Source organism: Phytophthora infestans, genomic scaffold, assembly GCF_000142945.1.
Source record: "Phytophthora infestans T30-4 supercont1.67 genomic scaffold, whole genome shotgun sequence".
Lineage (NCBI taxonomy): Eukaryota > Oomycota > Peronosporomycetes > Peronosporales > Peronosporaceae > Phytophthora > Phytophthora infestans.
In genome coordinates, this window is record NW_003303692.1 from 365,250 (window position 1) to 389,108 (window position 23,859).

Consider the following 23,859-nt stretch of genomic DNA (forward strand, 5'->3'; position numbering starts at 1 on the left):
AGGTCTGTTCGTCTAGGCTAACCCAATTGGATAAGGTTGGCGTACCTCTCACGTAGTTTCTCCAGTTCGAGTAGCGAGTTTTGTATTCAACGCACTGAATTAAAGACAGAGAGGTAGACACCACCCCAATGCACATATTTCCCACCGTGCCGGTGGTATATCCACGGTTTTGTTAATTTGGCATTTTTGAGATCGCTGCGATGCTTGCTAGCTGAATCGGGAAATCCGACACTGACTTTCTGGCTTCGGACTGGAGTCCAGTCTAGACCATCTTCGACATCTGAAGAATTATCGGAAGCAAGTGAGCGTCGTTTTACAGGACATGCACATGTACTACTACCTCGGCCACAAAGAGTCCGTCGGCATCGTATTGAAAGCACCCTCCCTTGTTGTTCAAGCGCTCAAATTGAGAGCTCCAAGGCGTTACCGGTACGGTGACCGCATGAAACCATGAGCTTGTCTTGTTGTACGGTTCGAGATTATGAACCAGCTGCAGACACAGCGACCTCCATCTGGGCGCGGGTCATATCTTGTGTCCGTGGATTGGCCAGGATCGTATTTCATGATGGTGGCAGCGTTCTTCCATCGGACTTGACCTTCTTGCAGTTCAGACGAACCAAAGTACTCTGAGCACTCGCTGTTTTGCTGCTCGAACTGTCCGTGCAGCGTAGCGTTTGTTTCTTAGGTCATGCTACGCTCAGCCGCATTCCTGCTGGCGTTAGCAGCAACGGGACTTGTCCAAGCTGATACATTGTGTTCCCTGCCGCCAGTGACCTACGCAAAGGCCAAAACCGCGTACCCAGCGTCGGCATTCGCTATCGAAGCGCTGGAGAAATATGGTATTGCGACCTGGTATTCGGATCGCAAAGATAACGGAGACTATGCTCAGACAGCTGCCAACCTGGTGTCATCCTGCCCCGAAGACTCGCGGATCAGCGTCGTAGTTCACGGCCTACCCAACAAAAACTGCGCTGCCAAGGAATCGGCGGTGGGTAGTACCGTGCAGTCTGCGTCGGACTACGTGGCATTTCTCAACACACTTACGTCAACTATCGGCAAGAGGAAAGTGTTGTATATCCTCGAACCAGATGCCATCGGACTTTTAGCGGACACCACAGCTTGTGGCCAAAGTGCCGGGTACCTCGCCAACTTACAGACGGCGATTAGTCTACTGTCCCAGAACGAAAACGCGAAGATTTATCTGGACGTGGGCAATCAGACTCTCGAGAATCCAGCAACCTCTACCGCCGTGACCGATATTGTGAAGCAGCTTGCGACGGCTGGTTCGAAGGTGAAGGGCATCTCGCTCAACACCTTCAACTATCAGTCATCCAGCAAACTCTCGACACTATGTAGCAGCTTTCAGAGCGCAATTGGCTCCACAGATCTCCACTGTATCTTCGATACTTCCCGCAATAGAAATGGTGGGTTTGAGATGAGTGAAGTTGCGTGGAACTCGACTAAATTAAGCGCGTTTGTCTACAACAGGTGGACCTTCGAGTAACGAGTGGTGCAACGTGAAGAGTGCGGGAATTGGGGCGCTCCCCACCGATCAAACAGGGATCCGCAATGTGGACTACTTCCTTTGGGGCACGCCGCCGGGCGTCAGTGACGGCACATGCCAAGGTCATACAGCTGATTCCATACCCGGTCCAGGCGCTGGTGTGTTCTTTAACGAACTGTTCCAGTCGCTCTGGAACCAGGGAATTTTGGTTGTCGAGAAGGGATACCCTTCTATCGACGGCATGGGTCGCAGCTTAACACCTTCGGCATCGGCGAACCAGGAACAGCAGAGCCAGGACCAAAACGAGGAGCGCCAAGCGGTCACATACAATGCAACCGCTCCACCGAACTCGTCAAAGACTAGCGAAAGTGCGCCTTCTACTACGATATCAGACGCCGACCAGACCAAATACTATAAGTCGAGTACCACTCAAACAAGTACTGAGACGACGGATCAAGCGTTGACCCCTGCATCACCGATCCCAGTGTCAAAGGCACAGCAGGTCTCGACAGAGAGCTCACGTACCTCGACAATGGGGACGGGAGTGATCATCTTTATCGCGCTCGTGGCTGCCGCAGTGGTGGCTCTCGCTGTTATTGTGGGCATACGTCGCCGACAGAAGAAGATGGTTAACGCAGCTAAGACGCCGGAGCTGTCTGCGTTGGCCCCGCTACCGACGACCATTGTGGACTTCCGCCCTCATATTAGGACAACACCAGCTAGAGACTCCAACATCCTCTAGAGAAAGGACTATGAGCTCGCTTAACATAAAGAAAATGGACGTGCACGCTGTGAAAAGTAAACCTGATAATTATGACAAGCCTTCCTAATCAAGGATTCTGAGTCAGTAGCAATTTCTTAATTTGTTACTTCATTCTGGAAATAGCAAATGCACTACCGTACCGTATGAAAAAAACGCACGCACAAAATCTTAACGAAGCTCATTCTTCAAATTATCGCTTCGCTGGCTCGAAGTCGACCAAGAACAGCGATGCCCGTTGCTCAGACGTTCCGCGCGTACCAGTATGATCACTACGGTCCACAGGAGCAGGAGCTTAAGCTCCGTCTGTCTGTGAAGCAGTCAGAGCTCGGGTCCAACCAAGTGCGTATCAAAGTGACCAGCGCGGCCATTAATCCCATCGACTACATCTTGTTGGAACAGGCCGGCGAGGCCTTCACGGGCAAAGTGCCGACGCCTGAGAAGCCGTTCGGCATCGGGTTCGACGCGGCCGGCACCGTCGTGGAAGTCGGGAGCGAGGCTAAGCGACTCAAAGTGGGCGACCAGGTGTACGCCATGACGCCGTTTGACGCATGTGGCACTGTGGCCGACTACGCGGTCTTCAACGAGGATCTAGTGGCTCTAAAGCCCAAGAACTTAACGTTTGATCAGGCTGCTAGCATCCCTTTGATCGGACTCACCAGCTATCAAGCTCTCGTGGAGCATGCGAAGCTCCAAAAGGGCGAAAACGTGCTCATTCTCGGCGGTAGCAGCGCCGTCGGGATGTTCGCTATCCAATTAGCGCACGCCATTGGTGCTCGTGTGGTCACAACCACGAGTGCCAAGAACACCGACTTTGCTAAGGGTCTTGGCGCGGACCGCGTCATCAATTACCATACGCACAAGTGGGTACAGGAACTCGATCCACACTCGGTGGATGTGATCTACGACTGCGGCATGGAAGCGGACGCGTGGAATTCAGACGCGCAGTTGACTCTAAAGCAGAATACTGGACGCTTTGTGTCGCTTCTACCGATTACGGAGCCTGTGAAGTCTGCACAGTTTGGCGCGAAGAACTTGGGTAACATACTGGTGTACCCGACTGCGAAGGGTCTGGAAGAGATCGCGACGTACCTGGAAAAAGGCACCATCGTCCCCGTTATTGACACCGTATACGAGTTTGAAAAACTTCACACGGCCTTGACGAAGCTCAAGGGAAGACACTCGCGTGGTAAACTGGTGATCAAGGTGAATCCCGAAAGTCAGTGAATTCTTTCGGAATGAAATCCGAAAGACTAATCATTTTTTCTCCAAAATTTGCGTAATGCGAAACAAAAAAGAGCTTTTATCACTTTTCAACCTACAGTTTACTCACTCGAATTAGACGCATTCAAGAATTTGAGCTGACAAAAATCTTAATTGCGCGAGCGTAAACGCTTTTTTGCCTTGCAAGCAATTTGCGATGGAACAACGAGTACCTCTGTGACGGGTTCCGTAGTAGACGGCGTCATAGTAACCGGAATCGAAGTGGATAATGCTGTTGACTCTGGTACAGGCGCCATGGAAGGCGTAGCCGTTTCTTGAGTGGCCGGCGTAGTGTCGGCTGGAGCGACGGTCCCCGCAGTTTGTTCCTGATTCCAACTCGAGTTATCGGTAGTTGGGGTGGGCGACGGTGGGGTCTGGTCAGTCGAACTCTGGCTTGAGCTACCGGTACTTAAGCTTGTAGGGTACGCTGTGCCCGCTGGGGTGCCCGATCCATCGCCGATCTTAGACATACCCTGCTCGCTGACAAAGTATCCTTGATCCCACAGAAGTGTGAAGCCTTCCAAGTAGAAGGAGCCTGCCGAAGTTCCTCCCGTCGGGCACTCACCGTCGCTCTCTCCCGGCGGCTTGATCCACATGAAGTAGTCAATGTTCGAGATGCCGGTCTCCGACGTCGGCGGCTTACCGATACCGGCAGTAGGGACGTTGCACCAGTCACTAGTAGGAGAGCCATTGTAGTTTCTGCTTGTGTCGACAATACATTTCATATCGGTAGATCCCATGGCAGTCTGGAAGTTGGTGCAGTATCCAGCACATTCGTCGTTGGAGCGGTAGTTCGACGTGTTGATCGTCACGCCCTTAACACGACCAGAACTACCGATATCTTTCATTGCAGTAGCCACCTTACTTGCACTGTCGGCCAGCATCCAGTAGCCAATATCAACGTACAGCTCAGCGTTGGCGTTAGCGGACAAGGCAGCAACAGCCACCTTGAGGTTATCGAGATAACCAGCCGATGCGCCACATCCGCCGTTTTGTGTCAGCAGACCCAACGCATCCGGTTCAACCACGTACAGCACCTTGCGGTCGCCGACAGCGTCCGTGAGTTCTTGTAAGAAAGCTTTGTAGTCGTCTGTGCTCTTTACGCTCCCTTCGGACGACAGCCCAGCAGCGCAGTCCTTGTTAGGGATGCCGTAGACCACGACACTGAGGCGCGTATCTTCGGAACACTGGCTGAGCATGTCGGAAATTGTGGTCGATCGTTCATCGGTACTCTGGCGATCCGTGAACCACGAAGCGATGGCGTAGTTTTCCAATGTTTCAATAGCAGTCGTAAGCTCCGGATGACTCTGTTTGGCTCCCGTGTACGAGTACGGTGGGATGGAGCAGAGTTCTTCGGCACTTGAGAGACCAATTGAAGACAAGGTGAGTGCCATGCAGGACACGGCGGTGACTGCTAAACGCGAGTGTAGGATCGTGCGCATGTTGCGGCAGCTTCACGTGTTTCAGAAGGTGTTTGTGTCGCGCTTGGCAAGATGCAGAGTGAGGAATTGGGGCGTGGGCGACCTTAACCATCCCGAGTGGTGAACAAGACGACGATGCGAAGCTTGACACCAAGTGCTGTTAGAGCCTCCACTTCTGGTGGTTTTCACCGGACGAAACTTGCCCGATGTTCCGTCAGTGTAGACGCGCTGCAGCATTCCTCGCCTTGCTACCAGGGACATGCGAGTTGAGTTCAAGCGCCATCTGCTGGAGCAGCGACTTCGATGAAACGCGAATAGTGCGATGCTGCACTCGAGTTCGGTGATACTTGACCGATACTCGACTGTTTCTCGGCGCTCCACCGATTCCTCCTCATCTATTTTGAAATAGCCCGTGTGACTGAACGCATCGAAATCTAGAGACCGTTTCTTCCACTGAAAAGTCTCCACTACGCTATTGGAGACGCAGTTAGGAGACACTTCGCCGACACCACATGGTGAAGCTTTACGAGATGGAACAGGTCATGAGTTCGGGTAATGGTACACGTGAGATTCGCGGTCTCGGCCTTCGATCGCAGGTTTCGAGCTAGCTTTTACCTGTGGTGATTATAGCTAAATTATTTATTGAAAAAAAACTACAAGCTCAACAGGATGAGAACAAACAGCAGGTTACAATACCGAATTACCTTAGTTATTTTAAATAACTAAGGTAATTCGGTAACTTATTTACACCCAATCTGCAGTGCAGAGACCAGAAATTGCGTGTCCCGGCTATCGGTATCTTCGAACATTTAAATTTGAGCAAGTTCACGAAAAAGATCATCAGAGGGATCGACGCCATGAATAAATGAGGATACGGCGGCAATTAAATTTGCTAGCTGGTAAATCAGGGTAGAACGTGTGAATTGCGGACGCAATACTACCGTTCTTGTCTAGATACTCTAGTACCCTCAGCTTGTGAGAAGCAGTGTACGCCGTAATGGTGTTCGTTGGTGCTTGGCGGCCCTTGCCACCAGGTAGGCGAGGCCTCCCCTTTGGGCGTTTTCGTTGCGTTGGGCTCATCTGCGGCTTTGAGAAGTGAGACCAGTACTAGATAATGTACGCAAATTACTGGTTGTCAAGCCGTGTAATTGATAACTAAGGATGCATGGCTTCTTTTCCCACTCAGCGTTTGGCGGCTTCTGATTGGCCACATTGAAGTGTAATTGATAACAAAGAGTAATTCATAACTAAGGTTACTCGGTAGCTTCAAGATCTAGCTACAAGATGCTGTCTGGATACATTCAGCACTTCTCGGTCAATCAAGTTTAAATGTAGCTTTGTATTTTCGAGACACACACATCGACAGTAACGTTACATTTGGAGAATCTCCACTGGTGGTCGAAGCTCACACACCACAAACAAATACTGCACGAAACGTTCACCTACAACTTGCGCAGACGCTTTTTGATCTTACACGAGCTTGTCGACGAAGTGGTCGAAGTGGTCGCAGTAGGTGGCGCAGTCGGAGTCGGACTTGGCGTGGCGGCTGGCGCTGTAGTGAGTTGGGACGACCCGGTGTCTGCCGGAGCAACCGTGTCGGCTGTAGACTGGGTAGCATAATCTTGCCCAACCGAGGAGGTTTGATCCGTACTGCTGCCCGTCGTCTGGGTGGCTGACGGGGTGCCGCTTTGAGACTGGGTATCATAATCCTGCCCAACCGAGGAGGTTTGATCCGAACTGCTGCCCGTCGTCTGGGTGGCTGACGGGGTGCCGGTTTGAGTTCCGGTCTGGGTGCTGGTCTGGGTGCTGGTCTGGCTCGTGCTATTGCTGCTACTACCGGAGATTGTGGCCATGCCCTTCTCGCTGACGAAGAATCCTTGGTCCCAGAGTGCCTGGAAGCCTTCCTTGTAGAAGGTGCCGGCCGTCACGCCCGTCAACGATTCGTCTGAGTACGACGTGTCCGTGCAGACGCCGTCGCTCTCTCCGGGCGGCTTGACCCACATGAAGTAGTCGATGTTCGAGATCCCCGTCTCCGACGTAGGCGGCTTGCCTATCCCGGCAGTCTTGACGTTGCACCAGTCACTTGAAGGTGATCCATTGTAGTTTCTGCTGGTATCAATGATACACGTCATCGTGCTCGATCCCATTGCTGTCTGGAAATTGTTGCAATACGTGGTGCACTCATCGTTGGAGCGGTAGTTCGACGTGTTAATAGTGACGCCTTTGAGTGTTCCCGAGGCGCTTAGCTCGTTGATGATGGTAGCCACCGCCGCCGCGTTAGTTGAGTCGGCTAACAGCCAGTACTCTACGTCCACGTACAGCTCTGCGTTCGAATTTGCAGACAGAGCGGCCACAGCGACCTTGAGGTTGTCAAGATAGCCAGCCGCCCCACCACAGCCATCGTTGGCGAGTAGACCCACGGCGTCGGGCTCTACAATGTAGAGCACTTTACGGTCGCCCACGGCAGTTGTCAGCTGCGAGAGGAATGACTGGTAGTCGCTGGTGCTCTGCACAGTTCCAGACGACGAGAGTCCGGCATTGCAATCCTTATCCGGAATGCCGTACACTGCGATCGTCATACGAGAGTCTTCGGAACACTGGCTTGTGATACTGGACAGCATGGTAGATCTGTCCGAGTCGGACAGTCGATCCGTGTACCAAGCAGCCGTGGAATACTGTTCCATTGTCTCTAGCGCGGTTGCAAGCTGCGGATACGCCGTCTTGGCTCCGGAATACGAGGACGGAGCGATGGAGCACAGATCTTCCGCGGAGGCCGCATCCTGGTAGCAACACCAGGCCAGCTCAGCCATTGCGAGCGGCGTGCGGAAGAGCTTAACCATCTTGTAAGTTTGTGGAGTAAACAACCAACTGAGCTGCTCGAGGCAAATTGTAGAATGGACAAATGCAGCGCACAGGAGCAGGTTGAGCAGGGCGGACGGTCATGCGTCTGATACTACAGGTGATGCCACCATAGTGAGGCTGATGGGAGGATCTGCAGCTATCGTAGCGCCATCCGGTGGGCACTGTCCGAATGGGTATCCGTGCAAGTCCGTCCTTCGGGAATCCGTCCGCCACACCAAGATGCAGGCGATCGTCTGATTTCGTACCGTCGCGATAGACGGCGCGAAAACACGGGCACGTCCCACTTGACTCAACACCATCAGCTTCACTCTTAGCGCCACATCCTCTGTCAGATGGCGCTGAGGTGCTTGCAAAACGCTAACGATGGTGGAGCACTTTGCTGCTGGCGATAAGAGCATTGCTATTATTATAAATATCAACCCTTCCTTAATGCCGGTGAATTTCTTCGCTTCGATTGCGGATACTTTTGATAGCGCTGACTTGTAGCGATCTTTTACAGGCATTTCGATGGACAGCGCTTCAAGGATCTGGATGACTGGCAGTCACCACTTGACTCGACGATGCGACAACAGCGCTCGATAACTATCACATGCTCGGTATCAACGTATCTTTCACGAATGGCTGACAGAAGGGTCAAGTATCATTAAATCTAGTTTAGCTTTAGCAGCTAGCACATTCCCGTGTGGAGGAATGTGAATTGATGAAGTAAGCTCTTTACACGCAACACGTTTCGTTTCTATTCACAAGACTTCTACTGGTGTGCCTGGATAAGCACAGTCCCTTACACTTACCAATACGAAAAGATCCTCTATCCATCTTACACTTATTGTCTTCGAAGCTTTGCCTTGCACTTCGTACCCTCGGCAACCTGCGTTGTTGACGGAGTACTAGTAGCTTGTGTTGGTGCTTGGGTCGATGCCTGTGTCGGAGCTGGAGTGCCTGCATTGTTCTGGCTATTAGCCGGAGCAGTTGTCGGTGTCGAGCTTTGGTACGAACCGGTATCATGTGGAGCAACAGTGCCGACACCAGATGCACCTTGGTCTACAGAGGTAGTTTGGTCCACACTGCTGCCTGCCGTAGTCTGGTTGGTCTGCTGTGTCACGTCGCCCGTGCCGTCTGCAATCGTCTTCATGCCTCCTTCGCTTACAAAGTAACTTTGGTCCCAAAGCTTGGTAAAGCCATCTGCGTAAAAAGACCCAGCTGAAGTTCCACCCGTGGCGCACTCGCCGTCACTCTCTCCAGGCGGCTTGATCCACATAAAGTAGTCGATATTCGAGAGACCAGTCTCCGACGTAGGTGGCTTGCCGATACCAGCAGTCTGAACGTTGCACCAGTCACTCGTAGGAGAGCCGTTGAAGTTTCTCGAAGTGTCCACAACGCAGGACATCTCGCTTTTGCCCATCGCGGTTTGGAAGTTCGTGCAGTACGTCGTACACTCGTCGTTGGAACGGTAGTTCGACGTGTTGATGGTCACACCCTTGACACGACCACAAGAGGCGAGCTCATGCATGATCGGAGCAATCTTGGCTGCGTTCGACGAGTCGGCAAGCATCCAGTAGCCGACGTCGACGTACAGCTCAGCATTGGCGTTTGCAGACAAGGCTTCGACTGCGACCTTGAGGTTGTCGAGGTACCCTGCTGACGAACCGCAGCTGTTCTCTTTAGCCAGAAGACCAACAGCATCGGGTTCCACCACATAGAGAACCTTGCGATCGCCAACAGCGTCTGTTAGCTGCTTTAAGAAGGTCTTGTAGTCGTCCGTGCTCTTCACGCTTCCTCCCGAGGATAACCCAGCATCGCAGTCCTTGTTGGGGATACCGTAGACAACGATACTGAGTCGTGTGTCCTCGGAGCACTGGTTGAGCATACTGGACAGCAAAGTCGATCGTTCATCGCTGGTCATGCGATCCGTGAACCAAGATGCAATTGCGTGTTGCTCTAGAGCTTCCAGAGCCTTCGACAAGTCGGGGTGATCACTCTTGGCGCGGGTGTACGAGCTCGGTACGATCGAGCACAGCTCTTCAGCGAGGACGAGGCTGGTTGTCATCGCTAGTGCCAGTCCGGTGGCTGCAGCGATCAAGCGCGAGCTCGAACCGAGGAACATCCTGCAGGTAGTGGCTTCGAGTTATAACTTGTTGTAGGCACCAGGCGAATTGCAGAATGACCAATCGACCTCCGTGAGCTCGAGCAACAGACATTGGAAAGCAGACACCGAATGCTGATGACATTTTCGAGGACGGCAAGAAAGTGAGTGACTCTCTACCGAGACCATTTGGCGGATTAAATCCTCCTCGCTTAAGAGCCTTCGATTATTATTCGGGATACGACCAAGGGGTACGAATATTGTGTAAGTACAGATGGCTACAGTAACGAGTCACGACGCCTGCCTCTTCTTTCATGCGAGCAACTGCTGAAGGGCATGAATGCTTGCTCTTGCTGTCACGCAAAGAACTTACTCCATTATCGGCAACTGCACGGTCAGTTGCTTGGACTTGTCCGCTCAGTTTTCGATACGTCTGAAACTCTCGAAGCGTCGAATGCACATCGCTATTAATATCTGCTGCTTAACAAGTTGTTTATTAAACAACAGCAGGGTTTGCCCAGTAGCCGCGTATCTGCTTTAAAAAGAAATGCATTGGTGGACAATAGTGAAAATTAATTAGCTTAATTAAAAAAAGGTTTACGAATTCCGTGATAGCCGTGTAACAGTGAAGTTGCTGATATCCAAACCTGCCGACTTTACTGTGTGGATGATCATATTCGCTGCGGCTTTGTTTCGAATGTATTGCGTACTTGTATGTAGACCATCTAACGCCCATAAAAAATGCGTTTTCTTATGTCGATAACTCGACTGTACATGGATTAATATTTGCTCAAAAAAAACTAAAAGGTTTCATTTTTTCAAAATACTGAAATACAAAGTATTTTGTTTTCACAAATTGCAGAGTTCTAACATTTTAGCAACGACGATTATAATGTGCGGAACAAGAAAGCGGAGGTAGCTATGGTCGTTTGAAAAGCTCGGCACATTCACATTGATTCCACTGCTCGAAATGCTGCGGTCTAGCCTATTACGAGTAGCAGTGGCCAATAGCAGAGTCGACATTTTCCCTTTAAGAAAGGGAATTCCAACTCCCCATTGAATATCAACCTGGTTACGCGTAACTGGTATCGTAATGTAATGTTGTCTTATTTATCTGCATGGACAACTGATCGCATTTCAGCTAAAAAAATCTAAAGCAAGAGAGGGTAGCAATTATTTTATGGAAATGATGGATCGGATTAAAACCTTGCATTTTAGAATATTAGACTATTGCTCTCTTTATCTTTCTTCTTAGCGCCAAAGCTTTGAACAATCGGCTTGTACTAATATTAATAAATATTATGGCAGACCCCGAAGCTATTATAAGAGCGACGCCCCGCTTACAGGAACCACGCACAAAATTATTTTGTTCGACCAGGAGGTTGGATGCCAAAGCCCACAAATTTCAGGATATTGAGGTCTTGGTGATCCTTTTTCAACATTAACATTCACGCTTGCCATTAGCAAAATAATTAAATATTTCCATGGTGCTATTTCAAACAAGTTTTCCCAGGCTTTTTCGAGCAGACTTTGTTGAGAAACAAAGAACAAGTACGGCCATCAACTTCCAGAACTTATAATTTGAAAGCCACCTTATCAAATTAAGAAAAAAAAGTTAGCTGAACATGTACTTAAGTAGTACTATAATAAGGACGGGAGTACTAAGCATTCATTACCCCGTGTCAGGCTCATCCCTAAAAGCAGCTGAGAAGAAAAAGCAATAATAAAGTTATGAGTAATATCCTCTGTAAAATTGTAAAGGTGCCTCCAATACTACATGTATCAGCATCAAAATGCGGTCGCCACGTAATTTTTGAGCGAAAATAGCTTCGATTGGCAGATACATGGGTACTATTAATAATAGCTGGATAGATTGGTGATGATATTTTCCATCATTAACAACCGTTGATTCTGAGACAAAAGACTTGCTGTAGCAAGAAACGGGTACAGCAACCGCCTTTAAATGCAAAGAATAGCAATAATTAACGAGATCGGCAGCAATCAATAATCATAAAAATATAGTATAATATCAATATTATCAACTACTTCGAAGTACTACTGTACGTAGTAGAAAATATTTTACAGAGCTTCATTTTCTTACTACTGCTGTGCAAAATTCACTGTAATACATTTATTTTATGGTACAGGCCGTCCACAGGCGAGGTTGCTGCTGCGCGCGACCTAGGCCGACCAAGCTGCAAAATCAGATTCAAATGGATTCAGGCAAATTATTCCAGGCGTCACGAAATCATTGATGGCGTGTATCAAGAACGCTCACTCCGATGAGTCTTGACGGAGGTTAACGAAAATGGTAATCATTTTCTTACTCATTTCACAAAAGCCATGCTTTAGTCATTATATCCGGATATGACAATGAACGCACTTATGATCTCACGAATGTTAAAACAAATTCACTAGACGAACGAGGAGCCCAAGACGACGAAGCTCAAGTCAAAACTTAGAGTTTACGGAAACGGCGCCGAACCTTGCAGTTGCTCGTTTGGGCTACAGGAGCCTCGGTCGTCGTAGCCGGCGCCTCCGTCGGTGGCTCCGTCGGCGGGTCTGTGGTCTCGAATGCGCTGCTTTCCGTTCCCTGGGACTCGCTACTTTCAGCTGTCTCGGACGACGACGTATCGGGCTCATCCAAGGCGCTTCCACCGTCCTGCGTTCCTTGAGACGCGCTACTTTCAGTGATCTGAGACGACGTAGTGTCCGTCTCCTCTGTGGCACTGCCAAAGTCCTCTGTATCCTGGGTGGCGCTATCGTTCGTGGTCTGGGTCTCACTACCATCCGTCGTCTCAGAAGAAGTCGTGTCTGTCGTCTGGGAGGCGTTGGTCTCCGTAGTCTGCTCTGAGTCGCCGCTATCCGTCGTCTGAGATGATGTGGTTTGAGAGGTGGAGCCGCCCTCCTTGATCGTGTTCATACCGAGTTTGTTGACGAAGTAGCCCTGGTCCCATAGCTTTTGGAAGGCCGTCTCGTAGAACAAACCGGCCGCAGGTCCACCGTTGCACGTGCCGTCACTCTCTCCAGGGGGCTTAATCCACATAAAGTAGTCCAAATTCGATACGTTCGTCTCGGACGTGGGAGGCGCTCCGATACCAGCCGCCAGAACGTTGCACCAATCCGTCGTTGTGGGCGCACTGTGCAAGACACATAGGACAACTGTCAGTACATGATATACCCATAAACCACAGAAACGGCAGAGCCTACACGTAGTTTCTACTTGTATCGGCTATACAAGACATTTTCTTCGAACCCATAGCAGTTTGGAAGTTCGAGCACAATTCGGAGATCTGGGAGGTCGAACGGTAGTTGGACGTGTTGATGGCGATACCCTTGAGAGTGCCAGATGCAGCGAGCTCCTTCATGATAGTGACCACCTTGGAACGTTGCCCCTCATACTCAAGAGTCCAATAGCCAACATCCACGTACAACTCGGCGTTGGCATTCGCGGAAAGAGCCTTAATTGCAACTTTGAGGTTGTCAAGGTATCCAGCCTTGGAGCCGCAGCCATTGTCTTCGGCGAGGAGACCAAGGGCATCAGGCTCTACGACATACAACACCTTCCGGTCACCGACAGCGGTGGTCAGATCCGACAGGAAGGCCTTGTAGTCGGCGGTATTGGAGACGGCGCCTCCGGATGAGAATCCGGCGTTGCAATCCTTGTTCGGAATACCATAAACGACAATGGTCATCCGTGAGTCTTCAGAGCATTTCGTAGTGATCTGTTTGAGCATCTTGGCTCTGTCGGCCGTCGATAGACGATCCGTGTACCAGGCAGCAATGGAGTGTTTCTCCACGGTACTAATGGCGAACGCGACGTCCGGGTAATCGGTCTTTGCTGTGGCGTACGACAAGGGGGCAATCGAACACAATTCTTCGGCAACAACATTGACACCAGACGTGCCAAGAGCGAGGGACGCCACGGCAGCGATCGAGCGCAGGAGCTGGACCATGATGAGCAGTTGGAAACGAACTGCGTCCTGTGTAGCGAAAAGGAGAATGGGCGATCTCGCAAAGGAATTGCGGACCAGTCTGGGCGGCACTGTACAGCGCAAAGCCATGGAAAGCCACGCAGGACTTGCATCGATGTCACTGACATTGTCAGCTATGGAGCAAACAGATCGCGTCTCTTGTTGTGTTCGCTCTCAAACAGTTGAAATTTGTATTCACGTGTGCCGTCAAAGCACGCGCATTTATCGTCCATGGCTCCAGATGTCGAGATCGTCTGCTGCAGCGGAACGGAAGAATGGCAATCGGGAGCCGGAATCAGAGTTTGTTTACTACGGACATTGTTCGTTGCTTGCGCTGGCTCACAATCAGTGGCCGCTAAGTAGGATGGTTTCATTCTTTAATACAGTAGTGTAGTGTGGGTGACGCTCGTCGTGATCAGAGCACAAGGCCATCGTGTATTGGCAAATTGCCAGTATACTCAGCTTGAGTGAGAGCACATCTGCTGATGGTGCAGCGTGATCAGTGCTTGCGAAACAAAACAACTCAAATTGTCGATGATGTTATAGGGAATTTATCGTTTTTGGCGGTAGTATCCAAAGAGCGTTGACATATAATACATGTACTTCGCTCCAAGACGGTGTTTGAATACCTTCTAGGAGGCCGCACGCAGCACTACCTTGCCACGCACTGAATTTGACTCCAGTTTCTTCAACGCCGGCAGAAGCTGGTCGAATGAATACACCGAGTCGATCACAGGTTTCAGCGAGCCAGACGACACCAAGTCTGACGGCTCCTTCAACTGCGCACCGCTTGCGTGTACCATAATCTCGCCAATGCACTTGACGCCGAACTTTGCTTGACGCGGCTGTATCATGGGGTTGATGGTCACGAAACGACCCGTGTCCTTCTTGAGCACAGTCTGGGCATCGCGGTTCCACGCCTTCCGCTCTACACCACAGTCGTACACTACATCGATGGAGTGCTCATCCACGACGTCAACCCAGCTTTGCTTGGACGAGTCGATGACCTTCTCAGCGCCCAGTGACTGTACGAGAAGGTGGTCCTGACAGCTTTTGACCGTGGCGATCACGTGCGCACCCATGGCGCGCGCCAACTGGACGGCCGCCAATCCCGTCGCGGTGGAGCCACCCAAGATGAGGACACGATCGCCCGTCTTAAGGTTGACGTGTTCATGCAACGCCTGATAGCTGGTGAGCGCGGCGTACGAGATGCTAGCTGCCTCCTCGAAGGTGATGTTGTTGGGTTTGAGAGCCACGAACTTCTCGTCGATGGCCACAAACTCGGCGAAGGTGCCGAAGCTTGAGAGCGGCGCCATAGCGAAAATGGCGTCGCCCACCTTGAACTGGTGCGTGTCGGTGCCGGACTCGACGATACTACCGGCGACATCGAATCCCATACCGAAGGGTTTGTCAGATGAGGGTTGACGACCGGTGACGACGAGTCCGAAGTCTTGCATGATCTTCTGGTCGGCAGGGTTGAGTGCCGCGCTGTGGATCTTGATGCGTAGCTGTGTGGGCTTGAGCGGGGTCATGGGCACGTCCTTGGAGAGATGTAGCTTTGTGTTTGGTGTGCCGAAGGCACTATACTGATAGGCACGGTAGGCAGGGGGCACGCTTGTGCTGCATGTAAAGTCCATACTTTGATCTGCCACTTGGACAGTCATGCTTTGCGAATTATCTTAGCAGTTTGCAGTCTTTAGCACCTGCAGGTTTGTTGGGGAATGAGCACGACAGAAGTCCTCCATCGGATGCAAGCTTTGTGCGTACGATAGGATTCATTTGAGCAATCGGGTAAAGGAATCTGCGCCACGCACGATCACCAAGAGGTACGCGCATATCTACGGCACCTCATCGCCCATCTGCAGACACACCGACAACACTCATTTGACTTGCCGGGGTATCGATAACGTATCGTAGGGCTCATTTAAGTTAAGTTAACGGTTTTCAAGAAGCTGCTACTGCATTTGAACTCGAGTACGTGAGCGACTAAGCTGCACGCAGTGCATGTTCACTGTAGTCACCTTCAGAGTCTACATTTGTGAAACCGTTCGTGTCTCTATCACTAACGTCCTTTCGTGTCAAATAGTGACTCCACCACCAAGCAGAAAAACTTCAGCTTTCTTTTTGGTGTCTACAAGATCTGAGACAGACGTTGCCTCGACGTGGCAGGCTGGATTCATGGTGGGGCTGCTGCAAATTGTTGACTGTGGCGAAGGTGCGTCTTTTGTAGACATGCTGCCGATCTATGCAACAAGCGGCTAAAGCGTCATCGATTGCTCAAACGTGTACTTTGAGTCCTGGGTTCCTTGACCACATCGCGCTGCACCTCACTCATTCCGCAAAAGTCCACGTCAACAGCTAACCCACAAAGATGGCTGTTAATTCCGCCGTGAATGTCGCTGTAATTTCCACCATATCTCCGTGCAACAAGATCGAGACCAAGATAACCCATTTACCTGCCACATATCGCGCTTACGAATACAAGAGCTATGGTACTCCAGAAGCCAACCTCTTTCTCTCTAATGACGTGTCCATGACCCCGCTCAAGCCCACACAACTACGCATCAAGATCCACAGCGCGGCACTCGACCAGAAGATCATGCAAGACTTCGGACTCGTCGTCACCGGCCGTCAACCCTCATCTGACAAACCCTTCGGTATGGGATTCGATGTCGCCGGTATTATCGTCGAGTCCGGCACCGACACGCACCAGTTCAAGGTGGGCGACGCCATTTTCGCTATGGCGCCGCTCTCAAGCTTCGGCACCTTCGCCGAGTTTGTGGCCATCGACGAGAAGTTCGTGGCTCTCAAACCCAACAACATCACCTTCGAGGAGGCAGCTAGCATCTCGGACGCCGCGCTCACCAGCTATCAGGCGTTGCATGAACACGCCAACCTTAAGACGGGCGATCGTGTCCTCATCTTGGGTGGCTCCACCGCGACGGGATTGGCGGCCGTCCAGTTGGCGCGCGCCATGGGTGCGCACGTGATCGCCACGGTCAAAAGCTGTCAGGACCACCTTCTCGTACAGTCACTGGGCGCTGAGAAGGTCATCGACTCGTCCAAGCAAAGCTGGGTTGACGTCGTGGATGAGCACTCCATCGATGTAGTGTACGACTGTGGTGTAGAGCGGAAGGCGTGGAACCGCGATGCCCAGACTGTGCTCAAGAAGGACACGGGTCGTTTCGTGACCATCAACCCCATGATACAGCCGCGTCCGGCAAAGTTCGGCGCCAAGTGCGTTGGCGAGATTATGGTACACGCAAGCGGTGCGCAGTTGAAGGAGCTGTCAGACTTAGTGTCGTCTGGTGCGTTGAAACCTGTGATCGACTCGGTGTATTCATTCGACCAGCTTCTGCCGGCGTTAGAGAAACTGGAGTCGAAAACTGTGCCCGGCAAGGTGGTGCTGCGTACGGCCAAACTTGAATTGATGCCTGTACAACTTTTATATTACTTGTGTTAGTGCGGTGTTCAAGATACAGGTATTGTATTTTTCAAATAAATGGGGTCAAATGTGTTTCAATTAATTAGGCCATGATGGCAGGTACATGTAGGTACTGTGCTTGAATGAGCGTAGTACCGACTGAAAACCCAGCAAAGGGATGGAGGGAGGGTAAGATTTGAGCCTTCTTTTAAGCGACGTCTCCGCACTCCGTTCGAACTCCAAATGAGACGGCGTCATACAAAAGAATACTAATAAACCTAAGTACGAATCGCGATTTACGCATACCATTCGAGAGAGGAGTGTTTCCTCTTGCCATTGAGCCCTGAAGCAGAAAAATCCATTCAGCCGTTCTTGAGAAATCGGCCGCCAAAAAAGGTCTCTCGATCGGAGAGCGAAAGATAAAAAAAACGTTTTTTGGTAAATTTAGTTCGAAATAGCTCAAGAAATCCAGTAGTACCGTCCGATTTAGCTAATTTTAGCTGTAAGGGCTTCAAATTGACTGTTTGGTAGTGTGACGGATTGTACCCATGTGTATATTTTTTATTTTTTGGTCGAAATTTAGAATATGATGGTAGGTGGTGGTAAGTATCATTTCGTTTTATCAAAAACAATTGACTCTGTTCTCACTACGCCATAGCTACTTTGCTGTCTTACGCTTCTTTGCAGGTGCTTCAGCCTGGGCAGACTCACCCACTTCTCGCCCACGACGGTCTTGATTGCCTTTAGCAGTCATAGCCATGGCTGCACGGTGAGCCTGACGCGCCTGCTTCGCCGCTTTCGCATCAAGTCCTTCCTGCTCACTCGGCTTGGCATACAGCGAGTCGTCTTGAGATTCATGTGGCACGTACGGTCTGATGCTGTAGTACATCGTTTCGCGTTTCTCTACGTTCGGAGGTTCAGCACGTCCACGTATTCTTGCATCATCGTAGTAATCTTCTCCTTTGTAGTAAGCACGCCGTCAGCCTTCCGCCGCAAATTCTTCTTTACAACATCGTCATCAGGTCCTTTTTGGCAAGAAACCACCCCTAACTCGGACGAGTCCATAGATAATATTTGGAATTGTTGTATTCCATCCAGTCGCTTGTATAACTCCGTCAACACCTCTTTGTACGTCTTGAACTGCTCGCTTCCACGTGGGATGTGAACCGTCGCGGAGTTTGACGCAGCTGCCTTCACCGCGTCTACTTCATGCGGCACCGTCCAGCAATCGATATTGGCGATATGCTTTCTGATGTGGCCGAACCCGCGGTCGCACGAGTTCTTTGTATGGCCCTATACAAAGAACTTGTAGTCGACGTGATTCAGCAGCCCCATGTCTACCTGCGCCAACAAGAACTTTATGACATAGTTGTTCCTGTTTTGGCCCGAGCAGTTGTCTGCGTAGACAGTTAGGCGGGTCTTGCCTTCCGCAAGTACTTTCGTCCTCAGAAAATGCTCCAAAATAGAGTTAATCTGGTCACTTCCTTTGCCACTGGCCGTTTCGTCGTACAGATAGTTGGTCTGTGCGCCGTCGTTTTCGTAAAAGATGCCAAAGCAGTTGACAGACAATAGCGAGCAAAAATATCTCGTGGTCCATCAAATAGATACTTATATCCTCAGCATCCTCCGCGCCGCTTCCTTCGCTCTCCGCTGTTAGGGGCTCGTCGTCGTTGCTGCAAACTTGCGAGTCAGGCGTGTAATCTTCATCACCGCTGTCGTCTAGTTCGTCACTGTCGCTAGCTTCACTAGCATTGCTGTTGCTGTCGTTGTAGTCAGTAGCAACGTCTTGTTCGCGGGCGATCTGGCCTACTGAAGCCACAGAGTCGAGAGGCACGTTGCTTGGTTGCGGGTCCAGTGGTGTTGGCGTGGGCCTGTCGGTGATAGTCCCTCCAGAAGCGTACGCCGCAAGCTCTTCCATGCTCGAAGCTTGGTCTCTGCTGATACACCTAAATCAATTTTTTGAAAAGTCAAAAAGGTCGCTAGCTCATTTATCCACTTACGTACGAAATATCGATGGTCAACTTTTAACCCCGTTTATCTCGAAAACTCCAATCGGCACATGACAACAAGTCAAATGCTGTTGAGTACAGAGCCATGACTCACCAATGCTCTGTCGGACTGCGCAGGGCGGCTGGCACCGATTGCCTTGCCTCGCCAGTCGACCATTTCTCCGATTTGGTGGACTTCGTGGGGGCCTCGTGGCGTGTGTCTGCCTGGCCGCTCATTTGGACGCGCGCCAGCGATAAATGAACGCTGCCAAACGATCTACCGCGAATTTATCATGCATGCCGCATCAGCACAGGTCACTAGCACGCTCTCGAAAGCACAAAAGGGGTCCACCAAAGCGACCCCGTCCAGGTCGCTGCTTCGAGTCTGGCAGTGGCCTCAATGGTTCATGGTCGTGTTATCTCGGGTGTCGGGGATGGGCTGTCGTCTGTGTTATCGTTAGCTACCGTAGTGTCGCGCTCCGTGGATCGGTGAGCTCAGTTTCTACGTAGGCATCGTGCTCCCAAGGCGATGATGAGATCGGTGAGAGGGAGGGAAGACAGGTAGGCCGCAGCATCGTTGAGACGATTGTAAATGTACTAGTGGAAGACGATATGTTGACACTGAGGCTCAGGTGCCTCCAGGACGCGATGCTCGCGTCCAGAAGCCGGACTTAAATTTGCGGCGACCTCGCTCGTCTTGCGGGTCGCCTGGACCTGGTGGCGTGAGGTTGTTACAGTCACCACCATGTGCCAAAGCAACGCGTATATCCACTCGCCACTGGAGCATCTCGGCGAGGATGGACAATCAGCCGATTCAGCGATATGTGGGGCCGCAAGAAGCTGCTGTTAGGTAACTGTAGCTTTATCATTGTGGGAGCGGTAGTCCAGCAGCGCGCCCGGGTATCCGTCGTAGACCGCTTCGGGTTCAATCAGGGAAGCGTCGGACATGGCGAAGGTTAGCAGTTTGGGCTTTTTGCGAATTGAAAAGTGAGTTTGAGTCGGCGGCAAAAGTTTGTAGACAGCTCAGTGGGCCACTTTATTTGGAGGAATTTAATATCGGGGATATCAGTACAGAGATCCGGTCCGCTCCCTCTGGGAGTGTGTACTTATGGATATTCGAGGCATTTCACGACACCTTCATACATGCACAGCGCGCGCTCCCGGAGTGCCAATTAAGTTTCGACCCCACTTGCCGCTCGCCGTGTTCTGTGCCGCGCTCTCGCTGTACGTCTCCGCAGCACCCGCCCTGTTCAGGCTCACGACCACGCTGACTTTGTTCTCAGCGCGCACCACTTCCAGTCCGGGTCGATGACGCGTAGTTCGCGGTCTGAGCAGGACTTTAGTAGATAGATCCTACGCAGTTGTCCACTGTCGGCTATCCCTCCCCCATCAAGCCCTGAGCCACTGCGTAGCGGCGTCAGTGGGACGCGAGGGTTTTCGTATCCTCCGTTGCTTCATTTCCCTCGGTTGTTAACACTCGAGCAACCGACCCGATTCGACGTTACATCTACGTATCGTCTAAACATCCGAGACCACGCCGTCAACTTTCCATGACAGAGTTGTATTTGTCTATTGCCACTTTGCCTTGACGCGTGACAGGGGGTTGCCGAGAGGGTGTTAGCGTAGCATGTCATGCCCTCAAGGACTTATCTCGGACAGCTCAACATTCCTGTGTGACTTGCACCACCGCGTAATCCGTAGCGATAATGCTGTAGGATTTGGCATCTTCCCGACTCACTCGATGCTGTAGTTTCAATTTGTGAGCGCACATTAATGGCAGGGGAAACTCTGGTGGAAGCTCGTAGCGATTCTGACCCACATTACATTCCCTACAACTTCTGCTGCTTCTTCTCGCGGCGAGCTTTCTTTCGAGTTTGGGAGTTCTTTGATTATCGTAGCGGGAGACTCCCGCAACCGACTGACGCTATCGCAGCGTTCCGTCCCCAAATTACACAGCTGGAACGCTGGAACTCCACGCTCATGCCTCGTTCCGCGCTGTGCCGCCATTGTCCTTGCGACTATTACCTGAAGTTTGGTGTGTGCACACACCTTGTGTTCGCAATGCATGTGCGTACTGAAACTGGGGACGTGGCGTCAAAGCGAGGCCACCAATAGAGGGGTTGGGATGAGTACGCAGAACGACTCCCCTTCGCGATGAACACAAGTTGAGAATGCAGTTTTGGCAATGCGGTGCGGTGGTTAGCTTGTCGTGCTTCTCCTCCAAGGCCTCCTCAGCGGTTCGAGCCTCCTCTGAATCCTCTGGACTCTCGTCGTCATCGTCGTCGTCGTCAGCGTCCTCATCGCTTCGAAGTGAGCGGTGGTGATGCCTTTGACGACGGTGGAAGTGTCGTGCCTGATGGCAAGCGTGTCATCCGCAGCGTTGGGGGCCCAATTTCAGCCAACCAGAGGAGTACAAAAAGTATCTGATGTGGGTCCATTATAAGGATTGAGAAATCGACGGAAAAGTCCTCTCACGGCCAAATAGCCACTGTGCGATGGTGTTGTCTGCCAATTATGGTAAGGGATTGCCGCACGTAGAGCACACATTGACGTCGTCAAGTTCTTAATTAGCTCAAATCGGGTGTCATCGGAGGCGTTCGATTTACTACTTGGTCGGTTACACCCTAGAGGCTCTCAACTCTCAAGATCCCGTCACAGGAGGCGGCAATTACGACGCAAAGGAAACGCAAAGGCAAGGGATCACACGCGGTATCCGTCTGCGTCGTTCCCGCTGTATCGCTACTGGACTAACCCGCTTAAAGATTTCTACGAAGACGAGGGCATCGAGCAACAAACCACGGTCCCTTCACAAATGCTTCATCGACAATTTGGGGCTGCTACCGTGAAGGCGTGGATCTACACGCCGAGGATCTGGGAGAAGGCATGCTATTGGTTTGGGCGAGTTGTGGTTGTACGAATTCTCGTTAGTATAGTGGTAAGAGAATGGGCCTGACGCGGGGTCACTATCCCGAATCAATGACAATCTCAAGTGCTTGATGCAGCAGAAGCTTGCACGCGATGGTTATCCTACCAACTCGGCGTCATTTGGGCTGACGCCCAAAAACCACTGGACGGTAGCTGCCTGTGGTCATTAAATGACCACAGGCAGCTACGGCCGGGGTTTTACAGGACCCGAAAATACCGGAAACGGTTTAGCTTCCGGCACCGCGGCTGAATTCCCCAAACAGGGTTTCCCCTTTCCTCTCGACCCGCCCCCATTTTCCTTTGCGGCGCTTCACTTCCCAAGTTGGGTGGAGTCTGAGGGGGGACAATTTCTCCCTGCCGCTTCACTCAACAAGTGTGTGTGAGTCCATTACGCAATTGGAAAAATTTACCCTATCCATAATCTACCGAGAGCGGGGGTGTATAACCTTTAAAGGTCCGAAATTTTATTCTCAATCCTATAAATGCAAAAAAGAATACCTACAAAGTCTAATCTTACTGAGTAAGTAGCAACGGTCTTCTATGACATGAAAAAAACATTGTGTTCCTATAATCTTACCCCCCCTAGTGGAGTGTGTTGTCCGTCTGTAACGTCCGTAACGGGCTAGGGTTAATAATCCTCACGCTAAAACGCGCGTTCTACTGGCTGCCGAGCGCAGCGAAGGCGGCCTCGATTGGCTAAAAAGCTGCCGAGCGCAGCGAAGGCGGCCCCCATTGGCTAAAATAGGCATTGTGTTTTGTACACACTGTATGTGGTCAACACATCGTACTTAAAATGCACCACTCAAATTTCATTTTGCTCTCATTTTCAGCTGCGGTTCGCCACCTCACGCGAAGGGCGCTGCCTGTGTGCGCGTTAGTTAGCATTAGTATAAGGCGCCGATAAGCACACACGTACTATATCGTCGTAGGAGCTGTTGAAAAAAATTGTAGGATTTGGTGACTCATATTTTGGCCTCAATCGAAACTTTAGTACTTATAGGATATATAATGATATTTTAGGCTTCGTAGTACTTTTAAATAATAAAACTTACAAAACTTTTGAGTAATACTATGTTTTAAAAATTTTATATTTTTCTTGCAGACGTTTATAGCAGTACTACAAAAAATTAATCAGTTGCGCAAGAAAAAAACGCATGTTATTACTAATACTAATCAATTTAAACCAAAGCTCCGGTATTATATTTGCGTTAGATAAAGATGCACATTTTATTACTAATATTAAATATATGAACACTTTTAAAATGTGAATATAGTGGCTTCCCACCATCCCACCCCACATAACCATGTACACCACTCCGCCGCCGATAACAAAGGATCGTATTCCTTTGTATTCGCGCGCGTAGTGTACGACCTTAAGAGATTGTGCTCACTTTTCACCACGATATGTAGCATACATCAAACAAAATAAAAACAGCGTTTGCGATTGAATTAGCGCGGAGGCAAGTGGATAAACAAGAACACGAAACACAGAGGTACACCGGCGCACACTATGTACACGATGGGGTAGAGGGAAGAACACGAAGCACAGAAGGCCACGGACGTTGAAAAAGGACTAAATTAATGAAGGCAGCTAGCCATTCTGAAAAGCACGAACCACGGACGAGCACGCTACCATGAAAACTTGGAATGGCAAG

General features: G+C 50.7%; 8 protein-coding genes and 2 non-coding genes across 10 annotated transcripts; 5 read left to right on the top strand and 5 right to left on the bottom strand.

Moving 5' to 3' along the window:
- Positions 1 to 688: 688 nt before the first annotated feature.
- Positions 689 to 2,246, top strand: PITG_18333 (glycoside hydrolase, putative; the record flags this gene model as incomplete). Its single annotated transcript, XM_002997738.1, has 3 exons — positions 689 to 1,428; positions 1,502 to 1,872; positions 1,963 to 2,246. 3 exons carry the CDS (start codon positions 689 to 691, stop codon positions 2,244 to 2,246), a joined length of 1,395 nt encoding a protein of 464 aa, XP_002997784.1.
- Positions 2,247 to 2,474: 228 nt separating this feature from the next.
- Positions 2,475 to 3,491, top strand: PITG_18334 (alcohol dehydrogenase, putative; the record flags this gene model as incomplete). Its single annotated transcript, XM_002997739.1, has 1 exon — positions 2,475 to 3,491. One exon carries the CDS (start codon positions 2,496 to 2,498, stop codon positions 3,489 to 3,491), a length of 996 nt encoding a protein of 331 aa, XP_002997785.1.
- A 146-nt stretch (positions 3,492 to 3,637) lies between these two features.
- On the bottom strand, positions 3,638 to 4,969 carry PITG_18335 (glycoside hydrolase, putative; the record flags this gene model as incomplete). Its single annotated transcript, XM_002997740.1, has 1 exon — positions 3,638 to 4,969. One exon carries the CDS (start codon positions 4,967 to 4,969, stop codon positions 3,638 to 3,640), a length of 1,332 nt encoding a protein of 443 aa, XP_002997786.1.
- A 1,421-nt stretch (positions 4,970 to 6,390) lies between these two features.
- On the bottom strand, positions 6,391 to 7,788 carry PITG_18336 (glycoside hydrolase, putative; the record flags this gene model as incomplete). The annotated part of the gene is made up of 2 exons (XM_002997741.1): positions 6,391 to 6,548; positions 6,687 to 7,788. 2 exons carry the CDS (start codon positions 7,786 to 7,788, stop codon positions 6,391 to 6,393), a joined length of 1,260 nt encoding a protein of 419 aa, XP_002997787.1.
- Positions 7,789 to 8,938: 1,150 nt separating this feature from the next.
- On the bottom strand, positions 8,939 to 9,713 carry PITG_18337 (endoglucanase, putative; the record flags this gene model as incomplete). The annotated part of the gene is made up of 2 exons (XM_002997742.1): positions 8,939 to 8,952; positions 9,023 to 9,713. The coding sequence occupies 2 exons, from the start codon at positions 9,711 to 9,713 to the stop codon at positions 8,939 to 8,941; spliced, it is 705 nt and encodes a 234-aa protein (XP_002997788.1).
- Positions 9,714 to 12,754: 3,041 nt separating this feature from the next.
- Positions 12,755 to 13,849, bottom strand: PITG_18338 (glycoside hydrolase, putative; the record flags this gene model as incomplete). Its single annotated transcript, XM_002997743.1, has 3 exons — positions 12,755 to 12,840; positions 12,882 to 13,033; positions 13,176 to 13,849. 3 exons carry the CDS (start codon positions 13,847 to 13,849, stop codon positions 12,755 to 12,757), a joined length of 912 nt encoding a protein of 303 aa, XP_002997789.1.
- A 650-nt stretch (positions 13,850 to 14,499) lies between these two features.
- PITG_18339 (alcohol dehydrogenase, putative) lies at positions 14,500 to 15,504 on the bottom strand (the record flags this gene model as incomplete). The annotated part of the gene is made up of 1 exon (XM_002997744.1): positions 14,500 to 15,504. The coding sequence occupies one exon, from the start codon at positions 15,502 to 15,504 to the stop codon at positions 14,500 to 14,502; it is 1,005 nt and encodes a 334-aa protein (XP_002997790.1).
- A 714-nt stretch (positions 15,505 to 16,218) lies between these two features.
- PITG_18340 (alcohol dehydrogenase, putative) lies at positions 16,219 to 17,330 on the top strand (the record flags this gene model as incomplete). The annotated part of the gene is made up of 1 exon (XM_002997745.1): positions 16,219 to 17,330. The coding sequence occupies one exon, from the start codon at positions 16,239 to 16,241 to the stop codon at positions 17,328 to 17,330; it is 1,092 nt and encodes a 363-aa protein (XP_002997791.1).
- A 3,026-nt stretch (positions 17,331 to 20,356) lies between these two features.
- Positions 20,357 to 20,406, top strand: PITG_33418 (the record flags this gene model as incomplete). The annotated part of the gene is made up of 1 exon (XR_009934812.1): positions 20,357 to 20,406. It is a non-coding gene; the product is annotated as an 18S ribosomal RNA (ribosomal RNA).
- Positions 20,407 to 21,056: 650 nt separating this feature from the next.
- On the top strand, positions 21,057 to 21,094 carry PITG_33419 (the record flags this gene model as incomplete). The annotated part of the gene is made up of 1 exon (XR_009934813.1): positions 21,057 to 21,094. It is a non-coding gene; the product is annotated as a 28S ribosomal RNA (ribosomal RNA).
- Positions 21,095 to 23,859: the final 2,765 nt, after the last annotated feature.